The sequence below is a fragment of the Myxocyprinus asiaticus genome, chromosome 17 (genome assembly GCF_019703515.2).
Source record: "Myxocyprinus asiaticus isolate MX2 ecotype Aquarium Trade chromosome 17, UBuf_Myxa_2, whole genome shotgun sequence".
Lineage (NCBI taxonomy): Eukaryota > Metazoa > Chordata > Actinopteri > Cypriniformes > Catostomidae > Myxocyprinus > Myxocyprinus asiaticus.
Window position 1 is genome coordinate 39524251 of NC_059360.1, and position 23732 is coordinate 39547982.

Below are 23732 nucleotides of genomic sequence, written 5' to 3' on the forward strand. Positions count from 1 at the left end.
GATGTTTTGTTAAGCCCAAAAGAAGGCAATGTGTACTAGAACATTAGAAGACAAGTAACATTCATGAGCTTATCGAAATGTCACAATAAACTAACAAATAGCTAACTTTGATCTTTAGGGAAGCAATATCAGTTTTACAGTACTACAAAAGAAATTCCTTTGTAGAAATCACAAATACCATTAACACTGTAGCTTCCATTTTCTTCTTTCCTGCAAAAGGATCTATTAAGTTTTTTGAGCCAGGGGCCCCAGCCAACAACACAGTCCTCTCCATCTCGCTGCACAGACCATGTCTGTTTAATGAGGGGGCCGTCTTCCAGCTCCAAAGAGCCAGTGCTTATAAACACAAAAGGCCACTGCCTGGTGGTGCGGGACAGCTTTGAGCTCTCAAGTATGACAGACGGGCCAGAACTGGCTTAAGGTTCTCGATGAGCAGAGCCTGAACCTTTCATAAGAATGTCTTTGTTAAGACAGGTATTTCGTTTTGATGTGGTCAGCATTTTCATTTGCGTTCCAGTATCAGAATTACGGATGCCGTAAACAGCACAAATGTTAAAGTAAACTTTCCCTGCTTATTAATTCTGCCATTTCACAAGCTGAATGAATTTATTACAAGAGGGCTTTAGCAATATCATTTGTGTTTTATCATTATCTGATTTGCAATAATTTTGCCTAACTAAACAATCTATGCTCCATTTTCGTGCCTAACTAAACAATCTATGCTCCCACACGTTCCTCAACAATGCACTATATTATACAACACAGACAAATTTATACAACTTGATGCATTTGTTTTCCACACTGTTGTAAGTGCAGTTTCCGGAGCAGAAGTCTGAAGCAGATTTCTATACACTTTGAAGGATAAGACGTTTTAAGCTACAATGTCTGTGAAGATCTACAGCTCTTCAGATCATCATTTCAAAATAATAGCTCCACAACAATGGAAACAGTAAAAGTGTCCATGACAGCGATGCGCTTTGTCCCTATGGAATGACATAATTCCTCTCATGAGGTGAAATGCAAATTCTGCGGGAGAACCTCCTCTCCGCGGGAATGAGTTTTGCGATTTGTACAAAACATTCAGAGCATAACTTCAGATACAGAAACTGAGAATCAGCTTTCAATTCTCGTTTAGCAGATTCATTATTGTTTGTGTTCATTTCCTTTAACTTTCAGTCTGCTTTCACCTGATAACTATGTGCAGACTCTCAATCATGTGACTCATATTTGCTTAACATGCAAAGAATGGGTTTGCCAAGTGAGACATCATCCAGCAGGAAACTGGCCATTTATGCCTTCCAGAGACATTGTGAATTTCAAACAGTAAAGTATACAATAACCCATATGTGGTTAGAGAAGTGCATAGAAGAGTGACCAGTAGTCGAGTACTTAAACACCTTATGAAAGACACAAATTTGATTTATGACGTAAGTGACAGGATCAAAAGCAAGAGCCATCTGAGTGGACACTGAGTGATAAATGCATCATTTCAACCATGGTTATTATTGGTCGAAAAATATGGGTTTTTGATGGCTGAAGCCGATACTACCTAGAAAGCAGGGTGGCCAAAGGATGATTTGCCATTGCCAATATACTGTATATACACAATACAATTTAATGACAAAATTGTGTATTAAGTCACTCAATCAAAATAGAAAGAGTTTATGTTATCTAAAATCCTGTTAAGACAAGCAATGTTTACATTTTGTGGCTCTACTTCTGAAAGAGTGTGTATTTTAACATTTGGCCCCATTCATTTCCATGGTAAGTGACGAACTGTACAAAAACATTTTTTAATAAACGAGGGATGGATTGAAATGATTTTTGTGGTATTAATCAACACTATGCCACAAATGCTGTCGATTGAGTTTATCTTGTATTGAACCAAGAACATTCCTTTTACAAGGCCATCAGTAGGCCTACATTTTCGAAGTGACACAAATGGGAGGTAACACTTGTTAATTAGCCTATCTGACACTGAGCACATTTACATGCACACCAATACGCTTATAAATCCAAAAATCAGCTCATTTAAAAACCTGACGAAGCAAGAATCCGCGTTTACATGAGATTCTCTGCTTTTGACGTCAAACCGGTGATGGTGGTGTAGTGGATTAAAGCACTGAACTGGTAAGCGGAAGGTTGTTGGTTCAATCTCCACAGCCACCACCATTGTGTCCTTGAGAAAGGCACTTAACTCCAGGTTGCTCCAGGGGGATTGTCCCTGTAATCAGGGCACTGTAAGTCGCTTTGGGTAAAAGTGTCTGCCAAATGCATAAATGTAAATGTAAATCGTGAAGAGGCATGTGGATAACACTTGTGTACTTTGGATAAGCTGGTATAAGTTGGTATACTGGTAAAGTTGTGTACATGCAACACAAAATCAGGGTAATGACAGGTAATCTACCTGTGTTGACCAGTTTATTCTTAAGCTGTTTACGACCTAACACCGATAAATTAAAGCAGTTTATTGCATTTACATGATCACACATGTTGTCCACTTACTAAGCATAATCAGTGTAAGAACATGCATGTATACATGCTTGTTATTGACTAATAATCTCAAAATGGCCAAATATAGGCACATACAGTATATGGGTCCAACACTGAGTTAGTTTCATATCAGACAAAAGAACATGAAAAAGACATCTCTCTCCACTGGATGCCATTTAAAAACCAGTAGACAAGTTATTTCTCAGTGAAAGAACCTCCTACGCAACTAAGCAAAAAAGCTCAGACGTTTTAATGGCAGACTCTGAAACAATGCCTTCCTCTAAACATGTTACGGCTCCTTCCCTTTGATTCACTGTTACATGGACCCACCCACAATTGTGTAGCCTGCTAATTTGGTTATTTATTAGACCTTTACCATTGTAGTCTAATCTCCATGGAGATACAAAATTGATTAACGGTTAAATTATTGAAACTGCATTTTATTTTGTGTGAACTTTTTTCAATGTTAAAACACTTCTTCCTTGATTTCTCTGAAAAAGTGTTAACACAGTCCACGCTTTTACATGCACAGTTACAATCGGACTACAGTAAGATTTTGCATAGTCTAACTACAGTCTTCATCTGTCTGTCCAAGTATACATGACACAATGTGTAATCGAATATTTGAAGGAAGTCAAATACACCAGGTTAAATACACATCACTCCGTCTTTTGGAGCCTATATGCGCCAAGGCATGTATACATGCCGGACAAAGCTGTGCTACAATCGCATTACCTAGATCTGTTAGTCCAACTTTTAAAAATCAGACTGGTATGATTTCAGTCGGACTAACATGTTTACATCACATTTAAAAAAAACAAATTATTGTTTTAGTCTGACTGGAATCAAACTTTACTGAGTGGCTTTATGGTGCTTTCAACATTACTCTGTTCGAGTGACCCGCCAAAGAAATATTGGCTCAAATTTGCAAAACCAATGTTAGTTTGGAGCAGGACTATCTGTTTTTTCAACTAATGGTAGACAGGGTGATTGTTTTCCTGGTTTGGAAAACACTTTTATTTTTTCAATGAATGATTGCCTTAGCAAACACCACTTATTTTTCCACCAATGATCCATTCATTGCAGTGCTTAATAATTTGTACATAAGCCATAAATGCATGCTATTACTACATAACAGAGGCTTTCCATGCACGAGTTAAACTGTCTATTGAGTGGTCAAAAACTGTACTGTGTTCATTTAAAAGATGGCACACAGAATAAGAGTAATGTCACTGAGTCACACTTTAGTTTTTCTAAACTCTGAAAGCAGTCATTGTGAGCATGTCAATGTTTTCCCTGGTCTAAGTAAATCAATTTATATAAGGCCAGTTCTTCTTTCCCAACACTGTTTGGTGCTACAAAGAGACCTGCTGCATGTGTACTTCTTTACAGGCAAATGGAGAACGTAGAAAGACACATCTAGGTCACAGTTAACTCCAAAATCAAAAGGGAAAAAAAAGATACAGTACTGTGCAAAATTCTTAGGCACATAAGATTTTTCACAAAATCATTTGTCTTAAGATGGTTATGTATATCTTCAGCTTTAGTGTGTCAATAGGAAATATAAATGTTAGACTCCCAAATATTACTTTTGCAAATAGAAAAGATTAGAATAGAAGAACAGGGAGCCCTGCAACAGATGTCATGGTCCCCACTGAACATCGTGTCGGTCTGAGATTACATAAAGAGACAGAAGCAATTGAGACAGCCTAAATAGACAGAAAAACTGTGGCGAATTCTCCAAGAAGCTTGGAACATCCTATCGGCCAACAACCAAGAAAAACTGTGTCCATGTGTACCTAGGAGAATTGCTGCTGTTTTAAAGGCAAAGGTGGTCACACCAAATATTGATTTAGCTTTTTTATGTTTACTGGACTTTGTATGACATTAAGTGATAAATGAAAACTATTTATGTCATTATTTTTGAAGACATCCTCAATATGCAACATTTTTCACAAGTGCCTTAAACTTTTGCACAGTACTGTATATATTTTTCATTTAGAAAATATATATTTTTTGCATTGTGACATTTTCATAACAATTATGCACATCCCGATAATGCATCTCAACATTTTACTTTTACTTTTTGTAATTCTCACTATTCTAAAAAGTGATTCTCATTAGATTCCCTACTCTATTATTACTTTACTTTACTCTTCTCTTTACTCTATTCAATTCAATTTTTCCCATCGTGGTAATGAGACTTGGGGCCAATGGCAATGTCTTTAATTGCCATAAAAATTTCAGAATATTATGAAAATATGTCGCAATGCAAAATAAATAAATAGGCTTTATTTTCTTTATGAACTTTCTTACTTCTTTCTTTTGATGTTGGAGTGAAAAATGACCTGGACATGTTCTTGCCAGGTTCCGTGAGATTTACCCGTAAAAATAAAAATCTGAAGGTTTCATTAACCAGTAAATGAAACAAATTTTTTGTTTTCCAGTACTTTTAGATTATAGAGGTGAATGTTGAAGCATTTAAATCTTTTTTAAAAGGACTAAATGTTACAATTAAATTTTTTAGAGGCTTAAGGACTTCTTCATGTAAACTTCTTTTCAAACATCAAACGAATCACACACACTCTTTCCAGCGGGAACAGGGTATTGAGTCAGGCTGTTCAATGTCAAGAGAAAAAAGCGCACTGCCAATCACAGATGTGCAGAATGTATAAACACACGTAAAGAAAGAAATATTTAAAGAGTGAGTGGGTGAGAGAAGAACATTACAAAGGTATTACAGATCCATTTAGTGATGTTTTATGGCAAAAAGGCACAAATGTTTATCATCTAAAAAGTTAATGGCTATCAATTTACGTGATTTTTCTTGGCCTTGTAAAGGTTGAGTGTTTAGATCAGAGTATCAGATGGCTCTTTTTCTAAAATAGAGGTGTTATTGTTGGACAATGGCTTGTTATCTGTCAAATGCAAGCTTTTAATTAATCCCTTCACAAAGCCTAACATTATTTGACAAGAGACTCTTATACAAAAGCAATCAGTGCCCGTATCTCTTCCTTAGCAACTTTGTGCAAACATGTCAGGTTGACAGTTTTTGTGAAACTGACATGGAAAACCCCTTTGACTGCTGACAATTAGTGTATTGCAAGGACCAAACCATAGCAGAGGTTCTGAGGCTTTATGCAACCTAACAATATTCTCTTTGAAAGAGACAAAGGGTGAACATGTTTTAATCCCTGCTTTGGTGAACAATGCCTTTCATATCATTTCATGGCGACACTTTGGCTTGCATAGCATAATGCGCTACATTCTCAGACATGGGCATTTAATAAGTCATTACACTGTATGTTACTTGCTTTTGAATAAGTCAATCAGGAAAACTAGGCTCTTTTAGACAATGAGTCTACTTATAAAACTGACAGAGCCAGCACAGGTTTTACAACACTGAAACTATTCAGCACAACTTGTGATCTGATGCACTGTACCCAGTGCCAACCCTACGAAACACCTGTAACTCATAAAACAGCTTTCATGTTCTCATCACCTTAAAATAAAAAAATGACTTTAGCAACCTTGTTTCAATATTAGATCTGGTTTTAAAGACAGACTGAAATGTTTTCCTAAACACTTTTGTATAAATGTGATTTCACAAACATTGACACCTAAAGTGATTTTTAAGTTTTACATAAAAAGTGTTGTGGTGGTACCATTGTACAGTGATGGTATCAGATATTAATACTTTAACATTATCATGGTACTAAATGATTATCATACATATTATAACGGACTGGGTAAAAATATATAGATTTTTCGATGCATCGCAATCTTCATTTGAACGATCTCAATATCGATTCTCAAATCCCAAGTTCAATCTTTTACTATCTGCACAACTCTCTACAATGCGAGAAAATCACTCACATACAAGACCAAATTTTGCACTGTGCGACTACAAATGTCTGTGATTAGCCACTGGTTGGTAAATGTTCAGATTTCACTGTGTGTCAAGAGTTAGAGTTGGATTTGATTGTGTGTCCAAAGACGAGATCCACACAATCCATTTGTCATTGACTAATGTCTATTTTTAATACCCTTTCTGTTCATTACAGTCAATTGTTGATCAAAAACAACAAAAAAGAAACATTTAAGTTTAATCACAATAGCACGGATGCATTAAATAAGCCATTTGAGTCCTTTTTCATTAAAATGCATTCCTTTACAGAAGAGTGCCGGTTTTCTTAAAGAGACAGTATCGATTTTAAGCTCGTGTTCTACAAATCAGTGTAAATACTTGTAAATAGTATAAATTATGCATTAAACAATAAAGATGTAGCAATATGTAATATATTAAATATAATATCATATTTATTGATGGAATACATGGATTTGACAAAAATGATGAAAAACAAATAAAATATAACTTTTTTAAATTAATATATTCGTAATGTAGTTTGAAGGTACCCTGTATAATTAACAGCATTAGCTGGGAGAGAAGGGCGGCACAGTGGCTCAGTGGGTATCACTGTCTCTTAACAGCAAGAAGGTCACCGGTTTGACTCCAAGCCCCACCTGGGCCTTTCTGTGTGGAGATTGCATGTTCCCCCTGTGTTCATGTGGGTTTCCTCCAGGTGCTCCAGTTTCCCACACAGTCCAAAGACATGGACTGGAGACTCTAAATTGCTGTAGTTGTGAGTCTGTGTGTGTGTGTGTGTGTGTGTGTGTGTGTGTGTGTGTGTGTGTGTTAGCCCTGTGATGGACTGGCCACCTGTCCAGGGTGTTTCTCTGCCTTCAGTCCAAGACAGCTGGGGTAGGCTTCAGCACTACCTGTGACCCTGCATAGGATAAGCGGCTATAGTGAATGGATGGATGGAGCTAGGAGAGAATTTCTTTCATATGTATGCAAAATGGACATTATAAATGAAATATACCATTATGAATCGATATCAAAACAGAATCAAAAGCTTGTGAATCAGAATCGAATCAGAAAAATCTGTATCAATACCCAGCCCTGTTCATATTCATATACAGTGGGGCCCATCCATAAGTCTGAGATTTTTATTGTATTTGTACTGTTATGTCCTTTATTAAAAATTTGCAGTGTATTTTTAATTTTACACCTGGAAATACACTTTTTTTCATTAAAAAATATATACAATATGTTATTGCAAAGGTAGCGCAATGACAATGACATACTTAAGATAATGGACTATTTCTCGGTCACTAATCAAATATAAGCAAATTTGTGACAATGAACTTGTGAACTTTGCAAAAGGTCAGATTTCTTTGCTTCCTTTTTAAGCACACGAGATGCTTTTTAGAACATGCTCAAATCATGCTGGGAGAACATGAGGAGTCCGTGCCAGCTCGAGGGTATGCATTCTATAAAGCAGAAGGGGGACATGCCAAATACTACTAAAGTCAAATTTGTATGCTCGTAATATAATTGTAATAAATTGTTTCAATAAATCAGCACAATTCCAAATAGAAGTATTTTCATGGTACTCCAAGCCAAGGTACTTAAAAAAAAAAAACATGTTCAAACATGGTATTACCATGGTACCTTGTTAGTACACTTCAAATCTAAATTATTCTAAATAACATTTCAAGTATGCTAATTATGCAATCTATTTTACACAAGAAATCAAACATAATTAAACACACAGTCTCTATGACAGATTCTAGCCTTACCGGTGCCGTATATACACCCTCAAACACAATGAAGATATTTTAAATAAAGCATGACTAGAGTAAATAATTTCCATTAAGAAACTAGATCTTAAGATGAAATTAATCCGTGCATCAAACAAAAGAAGGATGCTGTAGTTCACCAGCTGCCGATGTCTACCACTGACCTTGAAACTATAGAGTTAACAGAGATTACATAATTTCTTAGCTGCAGAGGTTTCAAGCACTCAGCTGCATCCTCCTTACAAGTCAGTTCTTACATGTCAGGCAGCAGCCCACTCAAGCATGCTGGAGAAAGTGCCAGCTAAATACAGATAATGGTATGTTCCACAGTCAAACAGAATCCCACAGTTCTAAAAATGGAGGATAATGGGAAATGGCAGCGACATTCTGAGATTTATGACAGTTAAGCGGCACTATGATAACAGTCCTTACGTTATCTGAGATTATTCAGGTGGTTCTATAAGAATATATGGCACTATGTTCAAGGGATAATTTTTTTAAGCAAAAAAATGAAAATTTTGCCATCATTTACTCACCCTCATGTTGATTCTAACCCGTATGACTTTCTCTCTTCTTGGAATGCAAAAGGAGATGTTAGGCAGAATCACAGCCTCAGTCACCATTCACTTTCATTGTATGGAAAAAATGCAATGAAGTGAATGGGGACTGAGGTTGTGATTCAAAGTGAACATCTACCAAGAAAGTCATTCAATTTAAATGTTTGGGTGAATTATCCCTTTATATATTGTATCTATCCCTATATACCCCCCTATATATGTTTAGCACATATGGAGTTCCATCAGCAAGTATAATATAGCATCATTATGTGTGGATTAGTTCACTGATTATCTTTCACAGTTGGGTAACATTGTGTAGGTCTTATCCAAACAACATGCTACACCACAGGACTGTGTAGCATACTTAATAAACTACTTAGATGTCATAATTTCATCTTGTTTCATGGATAAACAGGGAAGAGACTTTAAGGGGAATTAAAAGTGAAGATAAATTTGTGCTGAGGATATTTCAGTTGCTTCAATTGGCTAAGCATAGTTTTGAAGTGTAGTACAAAAAAAAAAAAAGAGAGCAAGAATTGGGGGAAAGAGAGAGATTTATTGTCCCGGTTTCCAGACCTCTAATGTAGAACAGCTCTTTACGAAACCCTACTTACAGGTCTTGCCTGCAAATAGGGTTGTCACGATACCAAAAAGATACGAAAAGTAGTCGGTCCCAAAACCAGAATTGGTATGGCCCTTGTGATGCTCTTAATGCGATGATTTTAGCATTTGACAAGCTTCACACATTTACTGTAAAGTGCGCAGCACATGCAGACAGTATATTTATTTAATTAAATCGCATCCCTGTGCGGTTTAATAGTTACACTAGGACCTATCACTATTTTAATGAGAAATCTGAAAACGTAACACTCCGTACACACTGCCATTTTCAAACGTTTTCCAAAAGTTGCTCTTCCACACTGAAACGTACGAAAATGCTTAAATTCCCTTACTGCACGTGCTAAAAAAACATAAGAAGTGTGACTGCACCATCTCGGCGAAGACGGCGTTTTCAAATGTATCCACTTGGGAGAGCGTTTTTGAAAAGCTCCGTTTTCGCTGGACAAAAATGCAGTTTCAGTGTGAACAGAAGGCCAAAATGTAGTGAAATTAATGCGTTTTCAAACAAAAACTTATTAGTATGGGCGTGGCCCAACTGTGCATGCATTTTCCCCCCAAATATGTCAAATTTGTGTGTGAGCATCTGAAAGCAGTCTTGGGTCAGTCAGACCATTTCTAATCAAGTCAGTGCTCTGTATTACTGGTACTGCATAAACACTGGTATCGTGACATCTTTTTGATTTTAGTATCGACTTGGTACCGAAGTGCTGGTACTTTTTATATCCCAACCAGCAAGCAGGTGTGCATGTGAAACAGGGAGGGAGGGGGCTACTGAGCCAACTTTTCAATCAACACTTCATATGAAAATCTGTCCTGCCTTATGGCTCTAAATCCATTTTGTCCAGAGAGCATCCAATGTATTTGCGCTGATCTCTACTTTATTGCACTTTTTCTACCCTTGTACACTCTGGCTCTGTTTCAGCACTTTAGAATGCTTCAGCAGATGTTGGATTCATACTAAATACTACCATCATCAGCCCCACTGTGCTTCGTGTGCTTTCGTTTATAAGAGGTTTAGAAGACTCTTGGTCTTTTGCTTTTAAAACTTTTTAGGTAGACTTTTTTCTCCTGGCACTTACTGTACAGACCAAATACTGTCCCTGAATGCAAACAGATTTTTTATCTACAGACTTTACACCTTACACTTCAGTCTTCCTGCGTTATTCAATCTAAAAAAGGGTAGTTGATGCTTGTTACGTGAACCTGCTCTTTTTATTGTTTTTCCTGTGTGAGGCTGCCAATCAGATGGGGGTAGACACTCTAAACAGCAACACCTGAATCCTGCCTATTTAAGAGGAGCTGGCTGCACTTCATGGCTTGTGCCACCCCAAGAAACCTGTGTTTGTTTTTAGCAACTTTAAAACAGATGGTGAGCTTTGTCTTTTGTTTAGTTAAAACAATTTAGGTAAAGAAGCTGACCTGGAAGACTTATTTTCTGTGTATTTCTTTTTTAACTGGAGTTACGAAGTTTTGTTAAATCTTATGTTAATTGATAGTTTAAGTTAGTCAGCTCACCTGTCCTTAAGTTTAGTATTTTAATATTTAATTTTTGGCTTTTTCTTTATTTTTGTTGTAAATAAACCCTCACCTTTTTACCCTGGAAATTGTGACTTTTGTTTTCTACTTTTGATGACTTCTTATGTTGGTCTCAAACTTGGGATGTAACAATGCATAACATGTTCATAAGCTTTTTAAAAGCAACATCAAGTTTTAAGGATAACACTTAAATATGTAATATTTTTTGAACACCTTTTTTTTTTTTTTTTTTTTACCCAATTTGGACTGCCCAATTCCCAGTGCGCTTTTAAGTCCTCGTGGTCGCGTAGTGATTCGCCTCAATCCGGGTGGCGGAGGATGAATCTCAGTTGCCTCCACGTCTGAGGCCATCAACCCACGCATCTTATCACGTGGCTTGTTGAGCGCGTTGCCACGGAGACATAGCACGTGTGGAGGCTTCACGCCATCCACCGCGGCATCCGTGCTCAACTCACCACGCGCCCCACCGAGAACCAACCACATTATAGCGACCACGAGGAGGTTACCCCATGTGACTCTACCCTCCCTAGCAACCGGGCCAATTTGGTTGCTTAGGAGACCTGGCTGGAGTCACTCAGCACACCCTGGGATTCAAACTTGCAAACTCAAGGGGTGGTAGCCAGTGTATGTTACCACTGAGCTCCCCAGGCCCTTTGATCACCTTTTTGCCTTCAATAGTTTATTTTAAACAGTCCTGTGACAAATGAACATTTTATGTAGTCTCTCAGTTAATATAAGGTCAAAGATTGCATAAATAATAGTTATAAAAGAATTAGCAAAATGCTGTTTTAGATGGAGTAGAGATCGGCTGATATTGTTCATGACCAATTGCAATAACAGAAGCGCAGAACCAAGTTTTAATTTTTTCTTTCCTGCTTTTTGACACAATAACAAAATAATCATTAGACTAAAACAATAAGGGCAATATTTATGATTATTTTTATGACTTTTATGATTATTATAATAATAATAACAATACTATTGTTGACAAACATCGATTATGATCAAATGGAATGTTTCCAACGAAGATTTGTAATGTGATTTGATTTGCCAAATATCAGTAGATCCGATATTAAGGAACTCTTAAACTATAAAGCAGAAAAGTGTGAATATCAGGGGAAAAAGCTCAAACTGGTTAGCAGTTTATCTAAAGTTAGCAGTTTATATAGAGTAAAACATAGTTCCTAAAAGGGGGTTAAGTGAACAGACCATGTGTGGATGTGCACCCACAAAAAGTGCTTAGATAGATTTTGCATTCCATATCATATCTAAACAAATCTGCAGCAGACATGCATTGAGATGAGCCTACATCCCATTCATTTTGAAGCTTATAAGGGTTTGCAGACTATGGGAAGACAGCAAATTCCAGTGCTCCAATGCAGATGGTATTGCACTATCAGTGAAGAGATGTTGTTATGTAATCTGCTTCAAGCATTCATTCACATTCTACAGCCATTTCTCTACCACCAAGTCATAAAGAAGCCACATAACAGCCTGAATTCCTTTTAAAATGAACAACAATAGGGCACAAGAGCTGTCCAGAGGTCTTAGATTTCAGATAATCTTAATATAGGTTTACTCAAAGCTACTTGAACTGGCCCTAATATCCATTTTCTCCTTGCCTGACATGTTTTAATCATTCTCAGTCATGCAACCTGCAATACTGAATGCATAAACAGCCCTTACGCCACCAGGCAACACTCAGCTGCAGAGGTGGGTAGTGACGCGCTACATTTACTCTGTTACATTTACTTGAGTAACTTTTTGGAAAAAAAATTACTTTTATGAGTATATTTAAAGATGGGTACATTTCACTCTTACTCAAGTAAATTTCTAATGAAATTTTTTTTTACTTTTACTTTGTTAATATGGGCGACGTTCCTGTCCTTACATTACTGGTTTTAATTTAATAAGTGTAAATAAATGCGTGATTTATTGAGAGATTTTTGAAAGGGACTTTTACAACAGCAGAACTTTACAGCTGCGCTCTGTAACTGGAGTTGAGTCCACCACTGCAGCAGCAGCAAGCGAGCCAAATAAACACTTTCTTTGCTCCACGCCATGCAAAAGAGTAGTTTCGTCATGCAGTACCTTCATTTTACACCAAGACAAGTGGATATTTCAAGATTAAAATTGGAGCAAAGTAAGTTTTGGCAATTATGGTAATGTGGGCTTGTCTGTGTCATTGTCATTTTCAGGGTGATTCTGTAACTACGTGCTTTTATGACCTCAGTTTATAAGTATACATTTTAAATCAGTGCTACAATATATCAGTCCCTACATCCATGTAAACATCTGCATTAAGTGTAGATGTCTTATGCTTTGCAGATTGCGTGCTTGACTTCTGGAACACGAGCTGACAGTATGTCTGCACCTGCACAGCATTTCTGCATTTGACAAATATGGCGCGTTTTTCTTATGGACAACAAAAAACAAGCTCTGAACTTAAATAAGCCCAACACGCTTCCAAATACAGAGATAAGTTGCTGTTTACCCTTAGTGTACAGAACTAATGATCTAAATTATTTTGACACTGAAAATACTGTAACTACACTGATCTAAGAATCCATACAGGACTTTAAAAAAACGACAGGACTTTGAAATAGTGACAGTAGGCATTAATAAAGCATGATCTTGTTTCGTTTTATTCAGCATTACATTTAATTAGGCCCGTGGGACATTGTTCACGTTTTTCACCATAATAATTACTAGAAACTGGTTTCCAAACTTCTCTTCTAATTTACAGATTCGTCAATTAGTTCGTGTTAGTTCAAGTTAAAGTGATAGTTCAGCCATAAATTAATGTTCTGTCCTAATTTCCTGCCCTCATGCTGTTCCAAACATGTGTGACTTTGTGTATTTTGTGGAAGCCAAAAAGGACATTAGACATAATGTTAGAGACAGTCTCAGTCACCATTCCCTTTTAAAATATAGAGGGAAAAAACATACAATGACAGTAAATGGTGACTATAAGGCTAACATTCTGTCTGACATCTCTTTAATTGTGTTGCATTAAAGAAAGTCATATGATTTGAAACAACATGAGGGTGAATGATGACAATCTCCATTAATAATAATAATTAGTAGTAGTAGTAGTAGTAGTATAATTATTATTATTCTGTAATACATGTTAAATATGTATTATGTAATGGAATATTAGGGCGTAATTGTCCATTATGTTTTAAGTGGAAGTAACTAGTTACTCGCTACTTGAGTATTCTTTTAATTTGATACTTTCTTACTCTTACTCGAGTAGTTTTTTTTTACATGACTACTTTTACTTCTACTTAAGTAATAATTTTTTAAGTAATTGTACTTTTACTTGAGTAAAGATTTTATGTACTCTACCCACCTCTGCTCAGCTGTGATTAACGGTGGTCATTCAATTAATTGTCGGGAAAACCGAACACAGGCTCACTGATCTGTAAAACTCCTGCTTCTCCATATATGCTCATTAAATCAATTACTTCCATGGCTATGATTTATTCTTGTTTATCCATTGAAAAAGCGAGACCAAGCATATACTATATACTGACAAGTGAAACTGTTGCCTCCCACTGTGGAAAGTTTTCCTGCGTCCCACGCAATTCATTCAGTCTGTATCAGTGATCCATTTGTCCCTTATCATGTTCCATATTCTAACAGATTCCGTAATTCAAACAAGTTTTAAATGGCTACTTGAACCTCCTGACAGCCGACAAGTTACTGCTCGACGTACTGCACACAATGAAAGTATCGAATTCTGAAAGAATGGAATCTCGCCGGTGAATTGTTCCATTCTTGATACAATGGATCACCACCAGTTTCTCATAGCAATCATACTCACTTCCGATATAAATGTTCATAATCATGAAATGTTCACGCTCTTTTACCCATCCCATGCCTCCAGCACTCTTACCTTGCAGATTCTGCACTCGGATGTCGCTGATCTGCCCGATCAATTCCTCCCGTTCAAACCAATCATCCCACTCGTGTCCCGCCATCTGAATCACAGCAGAGACTCGCTCCTCGCTTTATAAAACTCCCGTCCTGTGATTTCGGTAGATTGCTCTATTTCAAAATGTGGGTGGCAAGGCGGTAGCCATGAGTGGGATTCCTAAGGGTCTAGATCCAAAGAGATGCTGCTGTTCGGGTCCTGCATTTTTCCAGTAAAGTTACTTCGTTTCCCCGTAACGCAGAAGTCGTCTCTTCGGCGCAGCTTGGAGGAAGAAAATGAGAGGGAAATGTGCGAGGAAATATCACCTGGTTAATATTTCGATGATATGTGCACGCCTACTACCTCTGAGTGATACTCTGTGAACTGGGCTGTCTCTCTCCGATGTCCGAAACGCTGGCGAATCCTTACTTTGAACCGATTCTTTTAAATGATTCAATCGAATAGATTCGCAAAGCATTTGTAATTTTTCGACTGTATAGCCTACAATATTGTTAACAGTATTGGAAATTATTAATATTATTACAACGTAACATTTAACTACAGTTATTAAAATGTGACAAAAAAAAATTCAGGAACAATATTATTATTTTGTTAACATTTATGTTGGAACAATAGCTAAACAACATCTGTTAGGAATTTGGAAATCATATCATTAAAAAAGTAACTTTCAATTAATTTTATTAAAGAATGACAGAATTAATATAGGGAACAATATTATTTTGTTGTTAACCAATAGCAGTGTTAAACGTTCCTTCAACTAATTTGTTGTGTGTACGTATCAGTTTACGTGCCATCACGCTTACGTCACGGGAGCACTCGGGTAAATTCGGCCATTCATCAACGCTTGACTGGATGCAATCTTTTATAGTTAAAAAGTGCTTAAATATGTTTGTTTTTTTTTTTGTTTGTTTTGTTTTTTTGCACACAAAGTGATCGTTTCACTTTAGAAGACATTAATGTCACCGCTGGAGTTAAATTACTCTTATACTGATTATCTGTGCTTTTGGACCTACAAATTTCTAATCAAAATCCTCGTACACATTCTAAGGACCTGCTGAGCCTGGATCTTTTTCTACAAATCTTCAAAAGTGTTTTGCAGAAGAAAGAAAGTCATACACATCTCAGATGGCATTAGGGTGAATAAATTATCAGAGAATTTTCATTTTTGGGTGAACTGTCCCTTTAAGGCCTGTTCACACCAAGTTCGTTTTTTCAGTGCGATTGTTCGTTCTGAACAAGCTTAATGGGAACAATGGTTTCCCATGGCACTATTCACACTAGGTCTGACAAATCGTCTGCCGACAATCCGATTTTTTTTTCACGGAAAGTGGTCCGATTTTTTTCCTTCGGGCTGTGATGCAAACTGACTGACCAGTGAGATAAGAGCTTTTTGTCATTTTTATGTTAGACAAAAACACATGGAAAACCACTCCCCTGGTCGGACCGCAGTCAAGGGGGCCCTGGTCAGTTGCTTTGGGGCCACAGAAATAGTAAACATGGCCCTGTTGTTAAAAATTTTTTTTGGAACAATAACCACAACAACATCTAACACAACGTAAATAAGCGAATCGAATAAACACAGTGATAAACAACAGCAATTTTAATACAAAATGTAAATGTCACGCAACTCGTATGAAAAGAATTGGTGAATCGTTTTCTTACCGATTCATTTGAACGAACCGTCCAAGCGAACCGATTCGCTAAAATCAATCTGATTTCCCAACGCTGCTGTACTCTCTCGTTGTATAGCTTGGAGAAACGGTGGAATATGTAGTTCTTTGCGGCATATATGGGTCGTATATGTGACGAGAACATTTTCTACACAATGACCGGGCTAAAATCTGCTTCATGTGATTTTCAAATCACCTACCCGCCCACTCCTTTGATCACATACATACCCGACTGAACGTCTCAAGCGAGCTGTAATGGACAACCATCTATTATCGTGACTCCTGCAGCTCTTTTCTTATGACACCAACAAACACTACGTCGATCTGATAAGGAACAAGAATAGTGGCGTAAATGTTATGGATTATCAATAAAGCGCGTGAACTGGTTATTGTTGCAGAACAGTAGCCAAAGTAGGTTTTTATCTTGACCTGCCATGTTTTGACTGAAGATGGAATTTAATCTCGAGAAGGAACAACACGAGTGAACATGAGATTACAGATTTCCTCCGTAGTAAAGCTTCTAGATTAATAAATTGTTTAAAAGTGCAACGAGCCTAAACTTTTATGAAAACATAAACACATTAGAGGACATAATGCATCTTTATATTATTGGTTTCATTGGTCACCACACTTAACCACACCATTAGTAACCACAATCTTGATTAGTTCACAAAATTATTGTTTGAAAAAAGGCATCTCTATGCTTAAATTTACTTCTTAAACTTCTTTACTTCTGGCGACACGCCTGGTTCACCCAAAAATAAAAATACTCTCATCATTTCCTCACCCTCATGCAATCCCAGATCTGTATGACTTTCTTTCTTCTGCTGAACACAAACAAATATTTTTAGAAGAATATTTCAGCTCTGTAGGTCCTCACAATGTAAGTGAATGGTGGCTAGAATTTTGAAGGTCCAAAAAGCACATAAAATCAGAAGTAATTCATACAACTCCAGTGGTTAAATCCATATCTTCAGAAGTGATATGATAGGTGTGGCTGAGAAACAAATCAAAATTTATTTCCTTTTTTACTATCAATCACCACTTTAACTTTCACATTGTTCTTCTTTTGTTTTTGCCGATTTGTATTCTTCGTGCATATCGCCACCTACTGGGCAGGGAGGAGAATTTATAGTAAAAACAAAAAAGAAAAAAAGACTTAAATATTGATCTGTTTCTCACCCACACCTATCATATAGCTTCTGATGACAGATTTAACCAGTGGAGTCTTATTGATTACTTTCATGCTGCCTGTATGTGCTTTTAAGAACTTCAAAATGTTATTACCCATTCACTTGCATCGTGAGGACATAAAGAGCTAAGATATACGTCTAAAAATCTTTGTTTGTGTTCTGTAGAATAAAGAAAGTCAAAAACATCTTCCTATAAAAAGTTATAAAGGTTTAAATAAAGGTTCTTCATGTATTTAGTCCCTAAATGATGTCATCTATCAAGTTATCTTGCTGAGTTAGTAACAATAGCCACTCCTCAAAACAGCACCTAACAGATTCCTCTAGAAAATGTATTGCCGTAATAAGGTGTACAGTCAACTTATTACAACATCCTACCCCTAGGCCCAAAGCAAGCCATTATATTAACAAGGATTTCCTGTAAAGGGACAATTAAGTGCTTCTAACTGCCATGTGCATAAGAGAGTGAGCAAGAGGTCTAACGACACTGTTGTTTTTGCATCGCAGTGAATTTGATGAGACAAGATTGTGAGGATTAGTTATGTGGAAATTCATAAAGATCGATGAGTAGCATCGTTCACCCGCCCTCTGTACCAGGCAGAGGCGGCTGTTGTGTAACAGGGAAGAAGATGAAAAGTAAAACCACCCACAAACAGAAGCTTGAACAAAATATTTCATCCAAAGTTCTTTGTCAATAGCATTCTGTACTCGTATAAAAATGATACACTGTATAACAAGCATTTGACTACAGTGTTAAACATTTTAAGAGGCCGACATTATCTGAGACCATCATGGCTATACAACATGCTTCCTGGAAAATTATCGTACTTATCCATTTGAGGTTTTTCCCTTGATTTACTTACAATTACAGTCTTTACTGTAAGCTAAATAGTAGCAGAAGTTTGACGGCTAAAATATTTCCAGATTTATAATTTCTATTTGAAAGAAATGCAACAGTAGTAAGAAAAAAAAATATCAGTTTGCACTCACTGAGGACTTTATTAGGAACACCTGTACACTTATTCATGTGATTATCTAATCAGCCAATTGTGTGGCAGCAGTGCAATGCATAAAATTAGGCAGATACAGGTCAGGAGCTTCAGTTAATTTTCACATAACCATAAGAATGGGGGAAAAAATGTGACCAGATGGGCTGGTTTGAGTATTTCTGTAACTGCTGATCTCCTGGGATTTTCATGCACAACAGTCTCTAGTTTACTCAGAATGGTGCCAAAAACAAAATACATCAACGAAGAATAGCCAGACTGGTTCGAGCTGACAGAAAGGCTACAGTAACTCAGATAACCACTCTGTACAATTGTAGTGAGCAGAATAGCATCTCAGAATGTACAACACGTCAAACCTTGAGGTGGATTGGCTACAACAGCAGAAGACCTCGTCGAGCACTTTATTAGAACCATAGTATTCCTAAAAAAGTGCCCAGTGAACGTATATTGAAGGGACCCATAATGTTCTTTGAAATCCTCTGTTTACGGTACCTTAGGATAGTGTGCTTGGTGTTCAGTAACTTGTTTCTGTTTCAAATACACTCTCTTATCTGCAAATACTTCTGCCTTGTAATAACCAGACAAGAATTCTGTGCTTGAAACAAATCACCATAACCATACCGAGGTTCAATTACAGCAGCCTGAGAGCTTCGCTAAAGGTATTGTGCTTAGTTGGTTAAAGCAGTCAATCAGTCTCTTAGAAAACGAGGGCAGATTGAAATAGGGGCTATAAAGTGAAGAAAGGAGCATTTCTGTAATAGCTTTAATGCACCACTGAAACTCACTTTCCCCTTGATGCTTACCAGGTTAAAAGCCCAACAACACATTAACTCATAAATGAAATCTGTTGATTTGCAGTGATATTGTAGGTGAATGCTGTATTAAAGCAACATCTTATAAACAAGAGTGCAGTTGTGATTGCCTGTGGCTCACGGCCTGCAGTCTTGTTCCTGTGGCAGAATCACTGATATTCAGTGCAAAACATGTCTGGGAGTGTGATATTGCTTTTCTACCACGGTTCTGTAAACAAGACGTTAATAAAAGAGTAAATTACCTGTTAAGCACAATATGGGCAGTTTTTCTTTTTTAAATTAAGCCATCACAAAATCGAACGTTGCATCTCACAGAGCATTCAGATTAAGGGTAGAAATTAACTTGTATAAAATGTCATTTTATTTGGTCTATTTACTATCTCAGTGATGATATACAGGTATGTACTTAAATTTACATTACAGTTAATAGGAATTGTGTTGTGTGCACTTAAGGTATGAAATCAATATTGGAAACAATTATTTTAAAACTCCAAGGGTAATGAATTTCACTGAACACTAGATTTTGATTAATATTGACAACAGCAAATGAATCTATATTTAAGTTAGAAAGATATGCTGTGGCTAGAGTTGACAGTCACCTTATTTTGATGTTGGCCACAGCTGGTGCCTGTACCTTGTGCATTGACCTGAGGCTCTGATGCAGTGTCAGCGTGCCACTAGTTGCTTCTGTAGCTCTGATTTGATTTATTCTTTCTGCTGCACAGAACAAGTTCCCTTCTAAAGCTGCCAACACACTGGTGGTGACCATCTGTACCATGTTAAAATGTGGAGGAGTAGAGATGTGTCACAGTGGAAGTGTTATGGGCAAAAAAGCACTTTATAAAATGTTTGTAATTTTAATGGAAAAATAATGCAAAAATGCTACTGTAAAGCCTCACTGTAAATTTTGTTTGTAATTTTAATGGGAAAAGAATGTAAAAATGTTAGAGGGAAAAAAAATGGGTAGTTACCTTACCATATATATATATATATATATCTGTGTGTGTGTGTATGTGTGTGTGTTTTAGAAGTAAAAAGGATGATTCTCTTATAGTTAACGGTGAAAATGTGTATTATGCATATATTAAATTGTATATTAACATTAAATCATCATTTCATAAATACGGTACTGAACTAAAATATACAGGCACCCAAATGACATCCTGTAATGCCTGAAACATGGTCACTATTTTTTATGGTGAATTTCTGGCAACTACAGCTGCCAGCTTTTTACCATAAATTTAACTTGATTTTGTTTTTGTACAGTGCTGTTAATTGGTTACCTGTAAGTTACCTTACCATATACAGTATATTTTACTGTACATTACTGTAAAAAAATAAATTTGGAATTAAAATGTATTAATTCTTATATAATTTCTAATTAAAATTATAAAAACATATTTTTTTAATTGTAAAAATACAAGTCACCTTTAATTTACCATGGAAAACAGTAAAAGGATGTTCCCAGAAGTCCTTGTGTGATATATTAAACACATTAGATTATATTTTATTTAAATAGTAATGTTTTTATTTTTGTTATCAGCTATGTAAATTAGGTATGTTTAGTTTATATTTATTGTGTTCTATCTATCAATCTATCTATCTATCTATCTATCTATCTATCTATCTATCTATCATGGAAAAGCCAAGTTTAGGGCATCATGTGGCCTTCTATTTTACCACTTGTATTATTATCATACTTATCAGTACAAAGCAGATCTTAGTATTAACATCAGTTAATGAAATATGCAATTATGAACTATAAAATATACAGGGACCAAATGACATCCTCTAATGCCTGAAATTATATCACTATTTATTTATTTATAGTGAATATCTTGCAACCACAACTGCAAGTTCTTAACCCTAAATGTAACAGGATTTTTTCCTTTACTATAATGGAGCACAATACTTTGAGTTGATTTATTCATCACAAAACTCTGATGGTATTGCATCATCTCTAGACATTCAAAATCCTATGACATCACCCCATCTGGCAGCTGTTGAGTGCCTAGATCCTAAAGCTTCTAACCAGGTTTAGTGGTTCACCATAAATGGGTGTGGAAAAGGCTTGGTCCCCCAGCCACACCTTTATCTGCCCTCATATGCCCCATAACACAAATCACTATAAAAGTATCTGTGGATGGGTTCTCATACATTAATTAAAAGGGTCATTCCATAATGAGGTAGACATCAGGTCAGCAAAACCCAAGCCCTCCCGGTCTGAACCCAGCCTGCACTGCACTGAAGAAGGCAGATTCTCATGAAATAACTGCTGGCATATTCAACTCCAGTAGCTGCAATAAAGAGCTTAAGATAGGACCAGATAGTGATGTTCCCTTTGTGAATTATGTGTAAATAAATTAAATCAAGCCTTGTCCAACCACTGCAGTAAAAACACACTTGTCAATATTACAGCAGTTCATATTACACAAGGTGGAATTTTATAATTATATTAGTCACTATATATATAGTTATTAATTCAAATGTAATTTATATGAATTAATTACGCTTCAAAGAATATAATTCAACATAAGGTTAGGATCTAACTAGATATTAACTCAAACCTGCAATGTAACATCATCTGAATTTATTCGGGAAAGAATTTCAAACATTTTGCCAAGGAATGACAACCACTATCAAACAGAAATCTAACCTAATGGCCCTGAACCATGACTCATACTGTCTTAATGTGAAATTGACATAAGACAGGGCATCACTATGTGGTTGCTCTCCTCAACATTGGATGAGTCATTCATATGTGTAGCACAAACAGTGTAAGACAAATCTGAAACCGCTAACACCAAGTAGGAGCAATAATAGTGATGCTTGCTTTGGCATGAACCACTAACTACTCAACTAGTTAGTCAAAACACCAGTGGCAAGTCATCAACTGTCATGTAACTTTTTTGATTACAGACAAATTCCGAAATCACAAACATTTTTGCTAGGTAGCTGTGTGATTTATTTTGTCCTTTACAAGCTGGATGGCCCCTGAATTTATTATTATTATTTTTTTTAACCCTAATCTGCTAACTAAACCCAACTTTTGTATAGAATTTAAAATCATAGATCTCTCTGTAATTCTAAGGCCCTTGTTTTAAGGAGCTGTCGATTTGGATTTACTAGACTTTCCCAGCGGAGAGGACCTATGAAATGAGAACCTTGGCTGCCACAGCAACATGCTACATACAGTAATTAAATATTTACTACAGTGGTACTGACCAGCCAGTGCAATAAAATAGATTCCTGCAGCCACATTATTACCAGACCAGGTGCACAGCGACATTAACTAATTTGTTGTGCCTACAGAATAATTTACAATGAGCTACAAACAGTGGGTTTTCTTCAACATGTCATCCAATTGCCACAAATGCTGTTGCTGCTTGACTTTTATACTCACAAACTGACCTTACTGTTCAGCACAAAGGTAAAAAATTGCTCTAAATGTAAATCCAAAATTGTAGATGCAAAGCGCATTATCACAAGCTAACAAGAAAATCCCCATCTTTAGCAATGTGAGTCATGCCAGGCACATTAAAAACAGCAGTCTGTCATGTGATCAAGCGCTCAGTGTTTTCCATATCACATTTAATCCTTTTAATGTGTGCTCTCAGTGTACTTGTACTCCAGTCAAAAAGTAGTGCAAGAACATAAACAGCAATGTAAAGCCTTCTTCCAACATAATTCTATTACTCTATTATTACAGTACATATTTCTACAAACAATGCCCAAGGTTAATGCGGTTTATCTTTCTTTGAGTGGACTAAATATGTAATATGTCAATATTTGTGGGGTCCAAATTATAATTTACTATGACTGTAGCTTGTACCAGGTTTTAAAATCACAAATAACTGTGCATATTTATGATAATTATGATAGTTTATCATATATTATCATAGTTAACCTGGTTTGCTTGTTTTAGCTGGATTAAGATGGTATCCCAGCCTTGCTAAGTTGGTGTTCCGGTGGTATAGCTAGTCAGTCAGCTGGTCTTCAAGTCTGATCAGCTGATAATTGGCCAAAACCCCTCTAAAACAAGCCTGAAGAGGCTGGGAGACCAGTTAAGACCAGCAAACCATCTTAGGGTGGTTTAAGCTGTTGTTTTTCAGCAGGGTGGGTAAAGACATTTCTAAAAGAAATCTCCCTTGTTTTAGATGTAAATGTACCTTTTTATTGGTTTTTGGTTGATGTGTGTGTGTGTGTGTGTGTGTGATTGTAAATGGTGGAGGTTGCGTCAAGGCTGCAGAGATTGTGCTTGAGTTT

At 36.5% G+C, this 23732-nt stretch overlaps 1 protein-coding gene across 2 annotated transcripts in view; it reads right to left on the reverse strand.

Moving 5' to 3' along the window:
• Positions 1–15130, reverse strand: part of LOC127455416 (interaptin-like) — a 31837-nt gene extending 16707 nt beyond the window's left edge. For both annotated transcript variants that reach the window (XM_051723291.1, XM_051723290.1), the window contains exon 1: positions 14749–15130. In XM_051723291.1, the coding sequence (XP_051579251.1) occupies positions 14749–14833 (85 nt within the window). In that variant the 5' untranslated portion in view covers positions 14834–15130. The remainder of the gene's footprint in view (positions 1–14748) is intronic.
• Between the last annotated feature and the right edge of the window lie 8602 nt (positions 15131–23732).